At 37.7% G+C, this 17,697-nt stretch overlaps 1 protein-coding gene across 1 annotated transcript in view; it reads right to left on the minus strand.

Annotated features, from left to right (window-relative positions):
• The window catches only part of KIAA2012 (KIAA2012 ortholog), an 84,763-nt gene that overhangs the window by 49,504 nt on the left and 17,562 nt on the right, over positions 1 to 17,697 (minus strand). Inside the window, exons 3-10 of the mRNA XM_058185396.1 lie at positions 14,648 to 14,816; positions 14,070 to 14,225; positions 11,761 to 11,954; positions 9,360 to 9,549; positions 8,062 to 8,192; positions 6,924 to 7,074; positions 6,020 to 6,268; positions 5,165 to 5,296 (exon numbers count right to left, since the gene is read on the minus strand). Coding sequence (XP_058041379.1) covers positions 5,165 to 5,296; positions 6,020 to 6,268; positions 6,924 to 7,074; positions 8,062 to 8,192; positions 9,360 to 9,549; positions 11,761 to 11,954; positions 14,070 to 14,225; positions 14,648 to 14,816 — 1,372 coding nt within the window. The remainder of the gene's footprint in view (positions 1 to 5,164; positions 5,297 to 6,019; positions 6,269 to 6,923; positions 7,075 to 8,061; positions 8,193 to 9,359; positions 9,550 to 11,760; positions 11,955 to 14,069; positions 14,226 to 14,647; positions 14,817 to 17,697) is intronic.

The following is a 17,697-nucleotide window of genomic DNA, read 5'->3' on the forward strand; positions in this document are numbered from 1 at the left end:
GGAGGCAAAGCAACCACATCTGAAAAAAGGAGGTTAGTATCAAGAATTTCCAAGGGTCAATAATATGAATATTAATTGTGGTATTTGGGAATGAGAATGAGCATGCTCAGGGACATATTTAGATGTGAGAGTCCCCATTCCTGCCTAAGTGGCTGTCATAGCTTCTTCAGAAATATTTCTTTTCTCCAAGACTGTGTACTTTATATAACTCACACCATGGATGGTAATAATAAATTGACAAGCACTGTTTCAGCATCCTTCCTCATTCTTGCAATTGATTTCCTTAAATCTTGCAGTTAATAGAAAAACAGATGCAAAGATTTATGTGGCAGGATCTGGGTATATAAAGGCAAATCTCCAAATCAAGTTGGTGCTGGGAATTAAGGCAGAATAGAGAGTTCATGCTCACTCAGCCCCAGAACCCATCCCTAACAACCAGATTTTTCTGAAAAAGTGGCTTTGTCATTTAATTCTTATTAAAAGTATTTTTACTGAAACTTTTTAACAGTATAAAAGATAATATAAAATAAGTTTAAAAGAAACAAAACAAATAGGCTAAAGAGAAATAGAAGGGAAAAATAGAGGTGAGGAAACATAAAAAAGGGAAAATATTAAAGAAGTGACATTTGATCATTTTTCCAATAGTTACAAACTTAATATATTAATATATTCCTCCCACTTTGAAATTAAATTACATAAATCACTTCTTCCCATACCCAGCCATTTTCAAGTGGCAAATCCAAAAGTCATTAACTCATTTCTATCCATTTTCAACAAAAAGTCCAGAAAGAGTTTCCAGTATTTTGTAAAAATACTTATTATCTATCCCTGATCAAACAACCAATTTGTATTATTTTATCTTATATATTGTTCTAGCTTTATTAATCCTTAACTTGACATTAAGATGTTATTGTAGGACCTGATATCCATCCATGTCTTCTTCCTTCCATTCTAATTTTTTAAAGGTACCAAAGTGCTCTTATTACTGTTTTCATCAAGTGAAAACCTTTTGTCTGAAACATGATTTTTTAATCTTGTAAGCCCAGTAATTGTCCATTATCTACATTTTTTTTTGCTCTTGACTTAATATTTGTGTTTTATCCCAGGATTTCTGTTTTGTTTTCCAAAATTGCCAACTTGAGTTATATTTGCTTCACCTTTCTACTCAGTTATCCTGCAAATTATTCAAATATATTTTTCATATCTTCTTCCATCTTTTCTTTCCTCTCTTTTAAAGTTGCATTCACAAAAGCAGTTATTGATGCTATTACTGTAGCTGTAACATTCTTTCCCAATTCCTCAAAGATCCTTTCGAATATCTCAAGTGTAATCCTTTTTCTGTCATTTCCATAAGTTTTACTACTGTTCTAGTAACAGCCATTTCAATAGACAAAGAATAAATAAAATACGACCTTATTTTTTACCACCACCCCCTTGCTTTTTCTGGATCATTAAGTCTTTAGTTCCATTTAACATTTTGTAGTTCTGCACTCAGATGGTCTTTATCAACTTTCGTTTATCTTTTGTTTTGCAGACCTAACCAATCATTTCCAATTAATCCATACAAAACTCTCCCATGGAAATACAGATTACTTATTTGTTTCAAAAATTATTTAAAGTCAATAATTTTAAAGTCAACAATTTCCTTAGTTGATTTTAAAATTTCTTGGCAACTTTTTGCCCTTAATCATTTTTAAATCCTTTAAATTGGTTCATCCTTAATCTGGGGTGAAGGATCATTCACTGGGTGGCTTGATTGCTCTGCTCCTCTGAAGATCTCTTTAACTTTAAGATAATTGTCTTCCAAATTTATATAAAAAGTGGGGGGTGGTTGTTTGCGAAACCAATGTCTTTATGCGGGTTGTGAGCTTGCTATATCTTCCATGGCTGCTGTTGTTCAGACTCACAGAATGCCTGCAAAATCTCTTTAGATCTTGTGGGTCTTCTTATGAGGAACAGACTTTTGGACCAAAGTGGGCAATCTCCTGGACTTTCCTTGTCCAGGGAAGCACCATTGGCTTTCTTTGCCATATTGTCTCTGCTGCTTGCGGAGGCACAGAGACCACCATTTCTCCCCTGCCTGGAATCTGCTTTGCAATTTAATTCTATAGAGAATCTCTATCTTCAGCTCACAGCCACCAAGGATCAGAGAAATTGGCCTCTGATTAACTTACAGCATTGCATAATACCAAAAAGGAATAAACTTCAGTTGTGGAGCTCATAGCTTAGAGAATAGAGGATGAATATGACTCTATTATTCTATCATTTTTGTTTTTACTACTACTATTACTACTAATTTGTACACTCTTCTCCTTCTTAGGCAGCCCAAGATATTATTTTGCCTTTTTTTGTCTTATAAAGTGCCAGTAGAGATGGCCCAGCATCTCAGAATATTTTGCACAAATAGAAGACCCAAACAATTGTCTGTTCTAATCACAAACTCAAAAGAGCAGGTTGCTAATGCCTACAGGTGGCTGGCTGGCAAAACCCATCAGAAAAGCACAAAAAGGCTATGCCTCTAACTAATATGTCTCACTGCTTGGAAAATCCTTGATTTAGTTTTGAGTGAGGCAAAGCATTACTGAATATAGTTTCAGTGCAAACTTTTGCATTACAGAGACGCTATATCTCTCCATTTGGGGTTCTTAATCATATTTTTTTTACTCTTTTATTTGAGTTGAGTCTTCTGTTTCGTATACCATTCAAAGGCACAGACGCCCAATTATAAGAATAGCAGCAACCCTCTTCATCTCACTGCTTTCAGAGTCACTGATGTTCACTGGAAAGTCACAAACTTCAGTGTGATTCTATAAAGCATTGCAGCTTTAGAATCAAAACTTTGAGCCAGAGTGAGCCTCTACAATAATATTGTAGAGAAATTACATCTCTACAATTAGAGGCCTACAACTCCCTTTCAGGCCACTTCCATGCTAACTCAGTAAGATGTACTATATCCTGAGGAGATTACAAAGGCCTTGACAGCTGGGTTAATGCATTATTTATTTGATGTTTGAATGGTATCAGTGAATATTGGAGCACAATTTAGTAGCATCGGACAAACACAATCACTGGAAAAGAGTAATGAAACTAGTTTTGGAAAAATGAAAAGTAGGAGAAACAGCATTAATAAGAATAATGCAGAGAGTGCATTGTTGTCATTCTAGTGAGTCCGACATGACAATACAGAGAAAAAGAAGTACCAGCTTAGATTGGTTCTTGTGCTTGTGATGGGAATAGCCATCATTTCTTATTTGTATGGTTTATTTGCCTATTCATAAGAGTGTTGCTAGTTGCACAGTAGTCTCTATTACAAAAAGAATATATCCTTCATCTGCAGAAATCATGCAATATGTATCACTGGAACCAGATCCTGGCTCTTGTCTCGTTATTGTATTCTGATAAGGTAATGCTCTCATATTGGACAGGTGGTGTTCCTGTGTATATTGGAGAGACCAATCAGTATTGTACTCTAATTGCACATGGACTAGATAATGTGGAGGTCATTATCAGCATGGAGTATATGGTAGTAAATGGTTGGAAGTGACAATCCCATGAAGACTGGGAGGGTAGATGTTATGCTATCTTTAAAGTGGTATTGTGTTGCTGTTTTCTTTGCTGGGATGTTTGCGCGTGCACACAAAAAGAATCCCCAGCTATGTGACCCAGACATTATACTGGTGTTAATGGCTATCTGAATCAATCAGTCAAACCCAAAAAATTGAAGCAATGAACAGCATGCACAATATCCATACTCTGGACATATGATGTAGACAGATGGTCTAGAAAAAACAGATAGCTTGGCAAAGCTGAGAGAAATAGAAGAATGGAAAGACCAGGGATAACACAGATGGATGAGATCAAGGAGATTATAGGATGAAATTGCTTCTGATGGTTACTAAGGATAGGCTGAGATAGAAAGCATTTCTCTGTACAAATGAAACTGTTTGAATAGCTCCTGTCTAACTAGCAAACCATCACTGTTAACAGAATCACAGGAATGCTCTGTTAATTTTGTACAGGTGCTAATATATGTGCATATTTACTGGCAAAGAGTGGGAAGCATAAAAAATAAAACAAAAATAAAAAAATAAGATTCTTTTTTTCCCCCTTTTCACACCAACAACCTCAATCAAATTCTGAAAATTACATCAAAGTACTTCTGAAAAACTTGGCTGGCTGACGCAGAATATCACCACCTGACCAGGATATAAATAAGCTGCCTTCTCCTTTAGAAAGATCAAAATAGTGCAGGCAACAGTATTCCTTGCGACAGTTTATTGAAGTGAAAGTTTGAAGAAGCAGGATAGAAAGAATATTGACACATTTGAATTTTGGTGTTGGAGAAGACTCCTGGGAATAATATAGACAGCCAAGGAAACAAACGAGGGGAGCATTGAACAAATCAACTTAGAGTTCTCACTCAGTGTACAAATGACCAGGCTCCAATTATCCAACTTCAAACACATGCAAAGACCTGTCTCTCTGGAGAAGGTTCTAGTGCTGGCAAAGGTGGAAGGGAAGAGGACAAGCAATAACAAGGCTGATAGACTCGATTACAGTGGCAATGGAGAAAATTTCTCGGTATGGTTGCTAAGAGTCATGGTGGCGCAGTGCTTAGAATGCAGTATTGCAGGCTAAATCTATCCACAGCCAGGAGTTCGATCCTGACCGGTTCAAGGTTGACAGAGCCTTCCAGCCTTCCGAGTCGATAAAACGAGGACCCAGATTGTTGGGGGCAATATGCTGACTCTGTAAACCGCTTAGAGAGGCTTGTAAAGCAGTGTGAAGTGGTATATACGTCTAAGTGCTATTGCTATTGATTTGATAGAACATTATCATCCAATCAACGCTTCTTTAGAGATTTACTATAAAGAAAAGAAAATATTGCTTGTAGTGAGCAAATAGCAAAAATACGATGATAAAAAAAGTACTCCTTTGGAGGAGCTCTTTACAGTGGATGATGCCTCTTCCCTATCTTGTCTCTACCCCATCATTAAGTAATAATTTACATAAATGAACACATACATTAGCAGTTTTGTTAGTACCAAAAGCAATATTGTCTGAAGATGATCTATTAATTTGGCTACACTCCTTATTCTTGCTGTTTGACATTTAAATTATATGAGCAAATCTGTTCCTTTTAAAGCAAACGTTTTCTCCTTACCTTCTTCATCTGTAGTTAGTTCAAATTCCCTGGGATTATCTGTAGTTTGAACAGATCTCAAAAGTGGTGGACAGATAATTTCTCCATTAGGACCTGTCAGAAGGATATTGAGCGAAGTGCTTTTATGGCTTTCTTGAAATTAAGAAGATAGAGGTTGAGAGAAAGAGGAATAATAATGTATCAGTGGAAATAAATTCTCTAGACTAAGAGAAAATCTCAGATTTAACCAATATTGGAAATCAGCAACATTTGAAATCCTAAATATTTCTAAACAAACCCTTACAGGTAGTGCTTGACTTACAACCATGATTTCTAACAAGGCAGTTAAATGAGTTGCAACCAATTCTCACCCTTCTTTTTTTTTTGCCATGGTTGTTACACAATTCACTGTAGTTGTTAAATGAATCATGCAGTTATTAAGTGAATCCTGTTTTCCCCCATTAACTTTGTTTGTCTGAAGCTGCCTGGGAAAGTTGCAAATGACAATCCCAGCATATCATAAATACATGCCAGTGGCCAAGCCCCCAAATTTTGATCATGTGACTGTGTGGATGCTGTGATGGTCATATGTGCAAGGACTGGTTATAAGTCATTTATTTCACTGCTGTTGTAACTTCAAACGGTTACTAAATGAATGGTTATAAGTCGAGAACTATCTGTATTTTAGTGGTTATATTCATGAATATCTGCAGTCTTCATATGTGTAAATTTACGAGTTTGACATATAATTTAAGAAAACTCAGCTATTTATAATCTTTAGCAAATGGAACCATTGAAGAAAAGCTGTTTAAAACTGAGCAATTCTAATTAATGGCCATTTAAGCTCATGCTATTGTTAACTAAAATTTATCTGACCTATTTGTTCTGTGTTGTCAGTTCCAGTGGACACTTCTCTCTTTCTTTTCTTCCCATCATTCAGTGCAAACTTCCCTGAATTTATTAGGGGTAGATAAAAAGTATCTTGAGAAACCCTTAGGAGGCCGTCATTGATAGTTTGCTTCCGCTTGTTTCTATGTTTGGGGTTTAAAACTAGGTCATTTGGCAAAAGGGCTGACTGCTTATCAATGACATCAGTCTCAGATTTGATTTCTTTAGAACAAGTCCCTGCAAAGAAAGAGAACAAATCATAACAGTTGCTGAGCCACAATCAAAATATGAACATACCCAAATTAAAACTAACATGTTCAAAGTTTATGGTTAATGTATAATCACATACAATGCAATTATCTATACGTCTACTCAGAAATAAACTGAATTCAGGTAAATATGCATGTAACTATGGCCTTGATATCTACCTTGCAGAAAGTATGGAAACTTTAGAATTATATAATGCTGACAATTAAAAATGCAACGCGCTCTGCTTTAGTTCATTTCTGCAATTGTTTAGCATTATTGTAGTAATGCATAAACTAAGCTGAAAGGAGGCCTGAAAGTAAACTTGTAATAAAATGGAAATGGTCATCAATTTTGTACAACATTGACTAAATAATTGTGAATTTGATATTTATCTCCAAAGAAATGTGCAAATCCTTGTACAAAAAGAGTAAGAGTTGAACTAGTGTAACAGTACACCATATATATCTTTGAGCTTGCAAGGTTAATCTAGATAAGAGAACTTGGCTTGAACACTGTGTATATCCTTTGAGTAAATCTGGACTTTAATTGTGTTTGAGGTATGCTGCCCCAAATATGAGTTTACATATATTGTGTGCCTGTAAATTTAAGAGAAAGGGAATGTAATAGATGGGTGTGGCTGTACCTCTTGAGCTTTTTGCTTTAGCTGGAGACTCTGACTGAACCAGCAGTGGAAGGATCACAAGTTCTTTTGAAAGCTCACTGGGTTTTATTTTTTCCCTTTGAACGCTGGGTGAGCTTTCAGCTATTTGAGGTAACTTGCAAAATTCTGGCACCTGGAGAAAAACAGCTTCAAGGCACTTTTTAATATAGCGAATGCAACAGATCTTTGACAGTTTTTGCACAACAAATTGTTCCAAATGACAGAAAACACATCAAAATCATGTGCCTAAAAATGCACACTTACCCAGCTATGGACAGATTTTATAAAAGGGGTGTGTGTATGTGTGTCATTTTTTCCAGCCTGATCCCTCTTGATACATGGCATTGCTCCCAAAATTCAACTAGCATGGCCAATATAGCCTGGGGATTAGAAGAACTAAAGTCCAATTCCCTTGGAGGATACCCAGTGGGGAAGGCTGTGTTAAGCTTTTTGCCATGCTATTTAGGAGAATTTCTGTTATATATACAACTTGAAAAAAACGTATACAGGACGCAGTGCAATAAACCGTTAAACAGGCTTAATTCCCCTTGATTTTAATGAGACGCACAGTTTGATCTGTTCAGTGGAGTTCCCTCCAATTAAAATTGAATTGCAGCCTCAGGGACACTGAATTACATCATATTGTACCACAGAGTACAATTTCCCCTTATTGGGATATACTTTGGGAATGATTAATTGTTGGACGCACTATTGTATTTCAGTCGACCTGTGAACAAGGTTAGAATAGGAGGCTATGCAGAATGCCGAAGACTAGATCACTAGCCATATTTATTAAATTGGTAACCTCTCCTCCATTCCTAGATCTATTAATTCATTGATTTAATATTTTCTTAACTTTGTAACAATTGCCTCCTTATCATTTTTTCATGCAGGAGACCTATAGAGGCATACTTGAAATCTCCCATGCAAACCAATCTTGCCTCAGACTTGTCTTCAGCAAAATAGAGCACCATGTAATCTCCAATTTATTCCATATACAATGTGTAGTTTTAATCCTCTTTTAAAGCTAATAAATTCTAAATATTGAACTATTTTTATGGTTCTTAGGCATTCGCCTCCCCAAAATAGTAGGATTTGGCAGATGGGCAAAAGAACTGACCAGCTTCCTGTGTTTCTTTGTGATTTCATCTTGCTCTTTGCTACCTCCTTGATTAATCAGGGGAAACACTTCTGTGTCTTCAGAGAGTCCTCTTCCTCTGCTAGCAGTGCTCTTCAGGTGATTTTGGTTAACTATGAAACAAACAGGAAAACAGAGATCCAAAATTGCCTTCCTTCTTTCTAGCCATGGTTAATTCTCATCAAAATCTATGAAGGAACTGTTATAGCTGAACTGAAGATTGAATCAATACTAGCCATATTTATTAAATTGGTAGCCTTTCCTCCATTCCTAGACTTATTAATTCATTGATTTAATATTTTCTTAACTTTGGAACAATTGCCTCCTCTGTTCACTCTGTGTTCGCTCTGTGTTCACTCTGTGATAGGTTGTAGATATTACATTGGAAATGGAGCCCACATGACAGAATGCTTCTTTACAACTTTACATGCAAAAAACTAGCATACTCTTTTCCCTGATATGCTCCCCACCACCACCTTTTAGTGGTATAAAATTCTCAGGTGGATACTATCTACAAATTATTATGTTCCAGTCGTGGCTTGCCATTTCTTTGTAAGGAAGCTCTCAGATTACACAAGGCTGCTATGTTGGGCAATGTCTTAAATAGTTTTATATTACTGTAGAATATGCTTTCCAACCAAACATTATACCAGCTGGCAAAAACCAGTTTCCAATTCTTTGTATCTCTCTCTTTTCCAGAAGTTGCAGGATTTGCTTCTGATATAAAAGAAGCTATTTATCAGAAAGCAAGTGTAATATAGCAGAGTGTAGCCCGCATGGTGATATTTGTTGGTTTTTGTACTTAATTCAAAAAATTCCAGCAGAGGGAGGTATAATGACTGTGTTTGCATACCATGCTAACTGTCTGTTACCTGGCTGTGCTTTAGTCAATTAGCTCAATGTTCTCAATCCACATAATATTATGAACCTTTATTTGTTTGCTCATTAAATAGTTCTTCTTTTCTTCAGTACAAATCTTAGGTCTTCCTGATTTTAGTCCAATTTCTGGATCACTACATTATGCAGACTCGATTTTTACCAGACAGTAACTACAACGTCATTGGCATTTTGGTTTGTGGTTCAATGTGTCATGTACACAAATATACAAATACAACCATCCTGCAACATCATTAATTACTGCGTTCTAGAATACTGAATACCTTTATCTGAATAGCAGAAACACTGGTGCCACTAATGGTTCTCAATTACTCACTGCCTCTACAAATAAAAATATAGTAGTGGATTTTAATTTGGCTCATAAATTTGCAACGTTTTCTTACCACTGTATGTGATCTTTTTTCCAGGAAAGAAGCCACCATAGAAATTCACATGGGATTGCTCACACCAAAATTCAGAAGTGTCAATTCGTGTATTTCCCAATAATGGAAAATTTACTGATTGGTTTGGCATTTCACAGTTATGTGGCTCCTTCTTGGTCCTTCCACCTTGGTGACATTCTACCCCTCTGTCCTAAAAGAAGGTAAACAAGACCACTTGAAAGGCTGCATTTAAAAACCAGCAAAGAGAAAAAAACCCAACTGTTCTATTCATAAGAAAATAAAGAGTCCTCTTGCACTAGCAGTTTATAACATCATCTAATCACCACTATGGGAAGACAAAGCTGCAGTGATATACAGTAGCACCACAACAATGGCTGGATGCACCATAAATTGCTAGCCTGTCCAGCAGAAAGACATTTCTGTCCTATCCCTTTGTTCTCACAATGGTCAACCAGATACTAACAAAAAGCTCACAACACAATATTAAGTTCATAGCATTATGTTGATTGTCTTGCTCTGCAGCTATTATTGAGAGGAATACTGTCTCTAATACTGGTAAGATAATGAAGCAGTCATTAAGTAGCAGTAGCCTCAACTTCCATTAAGCAGCCACTGACGTATCCTCCACAGATCTGTCTAATTCCCTTTGAAAACTCTCACCTTGGTGGCTAATATTGTGTAAGGCAAAACTTCCTTTTATCTATCTTCATTAAATGAACCCCAGGACTTCTATATGATGCTAGCAGAGAACAATTCATTAGATAAATAAAGCTCTCCATATAGTAATGTTCTAATAACTTCTATATATCCCCCCCTGCAAACTGCTAAATATAAGCAGCCTGGTAATTTATAAAGCTATTGCATTGTATATAATCATTCAAATGGCCATGAGTTCAAGTCCCAGTAAAGGATTTGAGCCTCACAGAATAACATCTGGCCACTCACATCTGACAATCTGATGATCTGATGACCAATAAGGTGAAACCAGCAATATCGTGCCTCCTGGTGGCCAAAAGATATAAAAATGAACTAAAGGCTATAGAACCTACCTTTCTCTTTGATATCAAGATAACAGAGGGACCCTCATTTGGGGTAGTTTATTTAACTTTCCAAATTACCATTTAAAGGTAAAATGCTTGCCTTTATTTCAGAAGAATACAATATCAGGAGAAAGGAAAACAAAATGGCAAAGGATATTTTTCTCCTCTTTATAAAAAAGGAGGAAATTTAGCGGTTATACTGTTCTCATTGCTTCAGCAGTAGTTACAGTTTAAAGGTTTTATTTGGTTTATATGGGGAGGTGCAGTGAATTATCCATATATTTGAAAGCTTCCTACTGCTGGACAATCATACTTGGTTAGGCGTCACTTTCATAATTTACTTATCCATATTATCTTTGTACGTATGAAACACACATAGGGAGGGAGGGAGAGGGAGAGGGAGAGAGAGAACATTTTGTTTTGAATCTCTCTATTTTTCCCTAACATTTCACTATTAGAGCATTTCACCAAGGCAGCCTTCAGCGGCGCTATCTTGGAAGATCAGCTTCAAAAGATAACATGCAGATATTCCTACACACTAAAAAAAAAGGAAGACATATGGTGGCCAACATCTTATAAAAACTGAGAAGGAGAGGAGAAACAAATAAAAGTTTGCTACCAAACAAGTACTAATGATAAAAATAATTATAACACAACAGCAGTAGCAGTAGCAGTAGTAGTAAAATTATTGAAGCTTCTTCCTATAATACACTTTGTGATTGCAGTAAATTGTAAATTGTATGTAAAACACAATATAACCTTAAAACAAAGGTGGGAGTGAGAGGTTGCAATTCATCTCCAACTTCCTTATGTTCCCTCTCTCCCATCCCATTACATCGTCACACCCTCACCTGTTCTAAGATATACACCTTTCCAGCCAGCTATTAGACAGAGGGCTAACTAAAATAAAGGAGCTTTTTAACTGTTGCCCCTCTTTTTTTGGAACAGCCTCCCCTCCCCTTTAAAGCCCCACTAAAGTAGGCCCTAGAAAAGCTACAACAATTTCTTTTTCAGCAAGCCTAGGGGACAAGCGCGTCATGAGGCTTTCCTGAGGTCTAATGCTCTGTTTTGAACTGAGTCTGTTTATTGTCCCTGGCAAGAAACTGTGACTTAACAGTTATTCAATCTTGATGAAAAACAATTATGGAATAGGAGATGTAAGCCACTCAGACACAGTGACAATAGGAACAGCATAACAGGTCAGCAAATACATATATCCCCACATATGTCCTCTGAGGCATTCAAGCCACCCTTGCATCTCTGCAAGATCATTCAACTCTTTATTTTATTGATGGGAACAGGACATCATTAAGCGGTTGGGAGCTGGAGAAACTATTTGATGGGGAAAGAAAGTATAATACCTCAGAGATCTGCCAGTGTGCCTCATTCTGATTCCAGATGCTTTCTCTAGAATGCTGTGGTTGAAGATGAAAACTCAGTTTTCTTACAGAAATTCTTAAAGGGATTCGACCTGTTTCTCTGGCATTATGTTCTGCGTCACCTTTCATCAGGCAGGCTTTATTTTCTGACTTTTTACGCAATGGAGGACCAACACCTAAGAAGTAAGGAACATCACAGCCCGGAAATAAATGACCACCAAGTGGCTGCATTAAGTGAGGAACAATTATGATTCAGCCTCATCTTGTCTGTGCTCTTCACAAATACGTCTAAGCATGTTCAGTGGCTCACTCCTAAATAGGATTGGCTGCTTTCATAAATCAGGCTTAACAAACGACCATCCCATTCATTTGCTTTAGAAACTTTAAACTGGATGTTTTCCTAAAAATAGTACAGGTAGTCCTTGATTTATGACAATTGAGCCCAACATTTCTGTTGCTAAGTGAGACATTTGTTCAGTGAGTTTTGCCTCATTTCACGACCTTTCTTGCCACAGGTGCTAAGTGAACTACTGCAGTTAGTATACTAGAGGTATTCACTTGCATTAGAAAATATTGATGCTTTTTCTTTTTTATGAATATTATGACATGATGTCACAATATGATTCCATAATACGATATATTATAGAAGATGTTCGCAGTTTACCTTAGTGAAATAAAGGAGAATAATGCACCAACATTTATTTTATTTTTTTAGGGAATGTATATACTGCCTCAATCTCATTAGACTCTCAGCAATTTAGAAGTTACATGTATGTTGGGTAGTTAAATGATGATCATCTCTGTCAGTGACTGGTAAATGGTCTATAACTCTTAGTAACAAGGCCATCACCCAAGAGTTTAACAGTTTGGCAGGCTTATTATAGAGAACAGGACACAGTACTCCAGGATCCTGTTCCAAAACTCCTTAGGGCAGAGTTCCCCAACCTTTCTGGCTTTGCAGACTGGTGGAGGGGGGTGGGGAAGAGGGGATGGTTCCGCATGAGCGGCCTGCAAGCGTGTGCATATGTATTATTTATTTATTTATTTATTTATTTATTTATTTATTTAATCATATTTATATACCGCCCTATCTCCCAAGGGACTCAGGGCGGTTTACAGGCACTAAAAACAGATAAATAGAATATAAATACAATATAAAACATTTAAAAAACTTATTCTAAAGCCCGTCCAATTAAAAAATAGAAATAAAACCCAATTTAAAACCCAAAATTTAAAATCTAGCTCAGTCCTGCACAATTAAATAAGTATGTTTTAAGCCAGCGGAAGGTCCAAGGTCCAAAGCTGACGAAGTCCGGGGTAGATCGTTCCAGAGGGTGGGAGCCCCACAGAGAAGGCCTTCCTGGGCGCCGCCAGACGACATTGCCTCGCTGACGGCACCCTGAGGAGACCCTCTCTGTGAGAGCGCACGGGACGGTGGGAGGTATTCGGTCGCAGTAGGCGGTCCCGTAAATAACCCGGCCCTATGCCATGGAGCGCTTTAAAGGTGGTCACCAAAACCTTGAAGCGCACCCGGAAGGCCACAGGAAGCCAGTGCAGTCTGCGCAGGATAGGTGTCATATGGGAGCCACGAGGGGCTCCATCTATCACCCGCGCAGCTGCATTCTGGACTAACTGTAGCCTCCGGATGCCCCTCCGAATGGAGCTGTATGCAGCTCCATTTGTGCAAGCAGCGATCACATGCACCACTGCTTGTGCAAATGGACCGTTCTCACCCGTGTTTGTTTGCTGCTCACGCAGATGGGGATACATGCCTGCACACTTGCTGCCGCTTCCGCGGCCCAGTTCCAAATGCCCAGTTCACGGCCCAGTAATAGGCCGCACTGCAGCCTGGGGGTTGGATACCTCTGCCTTAGGGAGTTAAAGTTAATATTCAGACCTTGAATTGTACTTGGAAACAGACTTGCAGGCAGATGGGAAAAAAGGGGTCACATATCCCCAGAAATTTTTCCCCCATCCCATTTGAAGTCAACCAGGAGGCAGTAATTCCAATCTCATGAATGTAAAAACATGGGCAAACCAGGAGCAGATATAGCTGATACTCCAAACCATTCCTGGCAACAACCTTGGAGGCATCTGCAGAGCAGCAAAGGGAGAGCTAATAATTTTACAGACTTCCATCATTGTGATGTAAGCATCTAATTATGGCTTTTGTGTGATTATATCATGCATGTTGCCCCTTTGACATAATCCTAAATTGTTATGGATGTCTTTGCAAAAATTAAAATCCAATCATAACTAATTCTGTTAAAATATTTGTATTTGTACTATACCTGAATAAGTCTGTTCTTCTAGTTCACTTTGTGAGTACAAGCAAGGAGTGTAGAAAATATGTAGATTATAATTTGGTGGAATAGCTGATAGATCCTGTAATTTCTTCCTGAGAGCGGCTGCATTTTCCTTAAACAACAAGGGGTCACTAATATATCCTGAAAAATATACAACATTCACCTGCCATTGGGTAAAATAACTCAACATTGATCTGTCTATTGAGTATTGTCTACGATACATCAACTGGGAACGGAAAGGGATTGAAATGGAGACCCTTTGCTCACAAAGCATATGTTTTAATTATTTAAACAGAGGATAGGCATAGCATGCGAGGAAAGAGCTAAAAATTTTCTCTCTGCAAATTATTATTAAGCACAATTTGTCATCAAATTGTGCAGCAATTTGGGCCCAATCTACTCTCAAGTACGATGCTATTTTCTTCTATATATTTGAATTGATTCTGTAATGAAGGTCAAGACTGATCTGAAAATATACTTTCTACCATTTAATTTTCTGTTTCATCAGAGAAGGTGAGAATGACTATCTTAATAATTTGGGTTTGTTTTCTTACAATACTAACCTGCATTCTGAAGCTTTTGCAAAACACTTGGATTCCAGCTTTGGGAGAGTTTGAGGAGGTACCTCTTGGCTGAATAGCCTGGTCTCATCGATCTGACCATCTCAGAGTCTGAATCTCTCAGGAAGTACAGATAGGGCTGCTGAGCAATTCCTTTCTTATCTTGCCACAGCTTTAATATGAAAACAAAATATCAAAAGCTTAAAATGGGTGCCTCTACTTAAAACTGAGGAACAATAGATTTTATTCAGTTTTTCCCCAACATTTCTTTGAAAGTATTGCCAGCTCGCTGAGTTAGAGAGGAAACAATGTGGTGGTTCAGACAGACAGATAAAAAAGAGAGCCTCTTTATGGGTTGGGCTTGGGGATGTCTGAGTGTTCTCAAATGCCAAATCCTTTTATGATTTCAGTTTAATTGCTAATGTTTATTTTGTTGCACTGGTTCTTATTTTAACCTTCTTACTGAAAAAAAAAGTAAGCTGCTCAGAATTCTTTCAGAATGGAACATCATATAAATCCTACTAAATAAATAAATAATGGAAAACTACAAAGAGCCAAGTGATTGTGAAGGTAGGCATATTGTATATTGTAAGAGCAGGTTAGAAAACAGCCAGGCATATATGGCTTTGGCAGCACATGCTAAAAAGAATAATTTGAAATTTCAGTGTATTTTGAACTGAAAAAAATAAACTCTTTTGGCTAATAGCTGGGGAATAATCAGCCCTTTTAGTAGTTTTGCAACTGGTCTTGAAAGGTTTGCAATTTTTTATACAACCAAGCAAGAATACTTTAGTCTTTCAAATTTATTTGAAATGAAATCTGTGCCATTGTAAAACAACCTAATATTCCATCCAGAAAAGCGCTTTTTCTCTCTCTCTTGAGAGAAGGGACTCCCATAGGAATACCTTGTAGTAAGATGGATGGCCAACACATTTATTAAATAAATAATAAATAAGTAAATTAGACTTTCAGGAAAATCAAGGTCCAGGTGGGGATTTTATAAATATGCCTGTAGGGGTCTCTGCATGCATATCTCACTGGATTAGGAGCAGCACCTAATTGTCCAGCATCAGTTTGATAAATTCCTGTGGACTTCCAGAGACATTTACAAATGTATGTAACATGCAACCCCTTTTTGGTTTCTGTAGTGTGACTGTCTTACAAAGCTGAGTAATCTGATGTATTTGTGAAAGTGAATGACTGCTTTCCTTGGAGGATTGATGGGGAATCCTCATAGTAAAGAGGAAATGCAAGTTGTGATAATGGGAAATAGCCTCCCATATCTGGGATGTAAATATTCAGAAGAACACAAGACGGCAATAAAGAGTTAGAACTTTTTTTTGCTCTCCTCTGTCTCTGGGTGTTATGTGGACTCTTTCAGCCCAGCTATAGTAGACTTATAGGGGAACTATTTACATTGCCTAAACCTTAAAGTAATATTTAAAGACAATATACTTGAATTCTTGAAGCAATGCTGAGAAAAGGAGAAAATATTTTTTATGACTCACCATTGCACTCATTTCACATACTAGTAAGGTTATGCTTAAAATCTTACAAGCTAGGCTCCAGCAGTATGTGGATCGAGAACTACCAGAAGTACAAGCAGGATTTCGTAGAGGCAGAGGAACTAGAGATCAAATTGCAAACATACGCTGGATCATGGAGAAAGCTAGGGAGTTCCAGAAAAACATCTACTTCTGCTTCATTGACTATGCTAAAGCCTTTGATTGTGTGGATCACAACCAATTGTGGCAAGTTCTTAAAGAGATGGGAGTACCAGACCATCTTATTTGTCTCTTGAGAAACCTGTATGCGGGTCAAGAAGCAACAGTGAGAATTGGAAACGGAACCACTGATTGGTTCAAAATTGGGAAAGGAGTCCAGCAAGGATGTATACTATCACCCTGTCTATTTAACTTATATCCAGAGCACATCATGAGAAAGGCAGGGCTCGATGAATCAAAAATTGGAATTAAGATTGCTGGGAGAAATATCAACAATCTCATATATGCAGATGATACCACTCTAATGGCAGAAAGTAAAGAGGAACTAAAGAGCCTCTTGATACCGGTGAAGGAAGAGAGTGCAAAAGTTGGTTTGAAACTCAACATTAAGAAAACTAAAATCATGGCATTCGGCCTTCTCAATTCCTGGCAGATAGATGGGGAAGAAATGGAGGTAGTGACAGATTTTATTTTCCTGGGCTCCAAGATCACCGCAGATGGGGACTGCAGCCAAGAAATTAAAAGACGCTTGCTCCTGGGGAAGAAAACTATGGCAAATCTAGACAGCATACTAAAAAGCAGACACTTCACCCTGCCAACAAAAGTGCATATAGTCAAAGCTATGGTTTTATGGTTTTCCCAGTTGCAATGTATGGCTGTGAAGGCTGGACCATAAGAAAGGCTGAGCGCCAAAGAATTGAGGCCTTTGAACTCTGGTGCTGGAAAAGACTCCTGCGAGTCTCTTGGACTGCAAGGCGAACAAACAAGTCAGTTCTAGAGGAGATCAACCCTGACTGCTCTTTAAAAGGCCAGATCCTGAAGATGAAACTGAAATACTTTGGCCACCTAATGAGAAGGAAGGACTCACTGGAGAAGAGCCTAATGCTGGGAAAGATTGAGGGCAAAAGAAGAAGGGGACGATAGAGAACGAGGTGCCTGGATGGAGTCACTGAAGCAGTAGGCACGAGTTTAAATGTAGGCATGAGGATGGTAGAGGACAGGAAGGCCTGGAGGAACGTTGTCCATGGGGTCATGATGGGTCAGATATGACTTAGCAACTAACAACCACAACGTCCCATAAGCACTTTATTTATACACCACTCTTCTCACCTAAGTGATTCTAAAGTGACTAACTAAAGTGACTTTAAGTTGAATGGAAATAAAACAATGTCAGCTGCTGGGTAAAATGACCTTTATGCTCTCCTAATCTTCTCTTTTTTAGGAAGTGATTATTTCATAGTGTATTAATAAACTTCTCCCTGCAACTTTCTAATTTAATTTTTTTTCAACTCAAGAAAGGAGCATCAGGTTTCCTTTCTGGCAGCTAAC

Source organism: Ahaetulla prasina, chromosome 1, assembly GCF_028640845.1.
Source record: "Ahaetulla prasina isolate Xishuangbanna chromosome 1, ASM2864084v1, whole genome shotgun sequence".
Classification (NCBI taxonomy): Eukaryota; Metazoa; Chordata; class Lepidosauria; order Squamata; family Colubridae; genus Ahaetulla; species Ahaetulla prasina.